The following is a 2,046-nucleotide window of genomic DNA, read 5'->3' as shown; positions in this document are numbered from 1 at the left end:
GTTTTCATTTTTACATATGGTAAAAGCATAGAAATTCAAAACAGTTAAACCCAAACTAAGTTATACTATTTCTGGATGAATTCTTTGGTGTGCAAAAACATGAGCAGTGCCAACTTATAATTTTATATGTTCAGAAATCAGGACGTAGTGAAACTACATGTAACTGGGACAAGTGCAGCAAGATAGACCTTGAATTCCTATACTTATAAATTAATTTTTGATTACTTATGGTCAGAAATATTTAGAACTGCTTCATTTTAAATGCCACCACAATTAGTTATGTGACTCACTTAAAAAATCGATATATTAAGGGATCATGCAGGTAGTTAAATTATGTTATCTGAAGGACAATTTTCCAGAGGGCTTTCTTGATGTCCCTGTTCCTCAGGCTGTAAATGAAGGGGTTCATCATGGGAACCACCATTGTATACATTACCGAAGCCACCATACTTACCCTGGAAGAACTAGAAACTGTTGAACTGAGGTACACTCCTATACCTGTTCCATAAAATAGGCAAACAACTGACAGGTGAGATCCACAGGTAGAGAAGGCTTTATATTTCCCTAACAGTGATGGAACTCTTAAAATAGAAGAAGTAATTTTATAGTAGGAGTAAAATATTCCTGAGGCAGGGAAGAAACCAAGAATGATGCCTAAAAGAAATATGACTACGTCACTGATAGTAGTGTTAGAACAAGCAAGTTTTACAAGTTCTGGAACATCACAGAAGAAATGAGGGATTTCTATATTAGTACAAAATGTTAGTTGTGACACCATAAAGCAGTGNACCTGTGAATCAATGAGACTGATACAAAATGACATTACAACCAAATATCTACACAGACGAGGATTCAGAATGACTTGGTAGTGTAGAGGGTGACAAATGGCTACCCATCTGTCATATGCCATCACTGCCAGTAGAACACTGTCCATACACCCAAATAGAATAAAGAAAGATACCTGAGTTAGGCATTCAGCATAAATTATGGATCTGTTATGGGTATGCAAGTTTATCAGCATTTTGGGGATGGTGGTGCTGCTGAAGCCCATGTCAGACAATGAAAGGTTGTAGAGGAAGAAGTACATTGGTCTGTGGAGGTGAGAATCAGAGCTGATGGCCAAGATGATCAGAAGATTTCCAAGCACAGTGAGCAGGTATATGAGCAGGAATAGTGCAAATAAGATGAGCTTCAGTTCAGGGTCCTCTGAGAGTCCAAGGAGAATGAATTCCAAGGTTCCTGTTGAATTATATGGTTCCATAAGGCTAGGACATCTTTTGAAAAGAAAAAAAAAAAAGACCATTGTAGAGAACTAAGCAGTAGAGATGTAAGTGTCTACATGCCTATATGTTTGTAAATCAGCAATTCATAAGAAACCATTCATACATGAGAACTGTTCATGTTTAGATATTACCTATTTACTCAGGAAAAGGTTCTGGGGCTATGAGCTTTGTTTTCTGTTTGGTAGATACTTGAAACATTGAAGAAGGGAAATTCATGATTTGAATAGAAATAAGTGGTACAGCCCTTGTCAGTTAAAGGCAATAATCTAAATTTGTTTCCATCAGAAAACATGTCAGAGAAAGTTAGGGGAAATAGTAAAGTAATAAAGGAGAAATGAAGGATGGAAAGAAGGAAGGAAGGAAGGAAGAAAGGAATGAAGGAAGGAAGGAAGGAAGGAAGGAGAACGGAAAGGGAAGATAGAGGAAGGGATGTGAATGAAGAAGAGAAGGGAAGTGAAGAAATGAGAGGAGAGGAAAGGAGAGGAATGAAAGCGAAACAAAGAAAATGAGAAAGAGAAAGACAGAAAGACAGAAAGACAGAAAGACAGAAAGAGAGAAAGAAAAAGAAAGAAAAAGAAAAAGAGAAGAGAAGAAATAAAGGACAAGAGAAGTAATGTGAGCAGTACATTAAGCAAGAGATGCCCTGGAGATATTAAGAAACTCTAACCTCTCTCAATTTCTCTTGTAACAAATTATCACTTCCTCTCCAATACATTTGTATTTCAGCTATTCACAAAGACGCCATCATCAAAGCCAGTGCTGT

At 37.0% G+C, this 2,046-nt stretch overlaps 1 protein-coding gene across 1 annotated transcript; it reads right to left on the bottom strand.

Moving 5' to 3' along the window:
* Positions 1-331: 331 nt before the first annotated feature.
* LOC110302090 (olfactory receptor 7E24-like) lies at positions 332-1,303 on the bottom strand. The gene has a single exon (XM_021172867.1). The coding sequence runs from the start codon at positions 1,301-1,303 to the stop codon at positions 332-334; it is 972 nt and encodes a 323-aa protein (XP_021028526.1).
* Between the last annotated feature and the right edge of the window lie 743 nt (positions 1,304-2,046).

This window comes from Mus caroli, chromosome 9 (genome assembly GCF_900094665.2).
Source record: "Mus caroli chromosome 9, CAROLI_EIJ_v1.1, whole genome shotgun sequence".
Lineage (NCBI taxonomy): Eukaryota > Metazoa > Chordata > Mammalia > Rodentia > Muridae > Mus > Mus caroli.
Note: the sequence above shows the minus strand (reverse complement) of the source record. Positions and strands in the feature narration are given on the sequence as shown.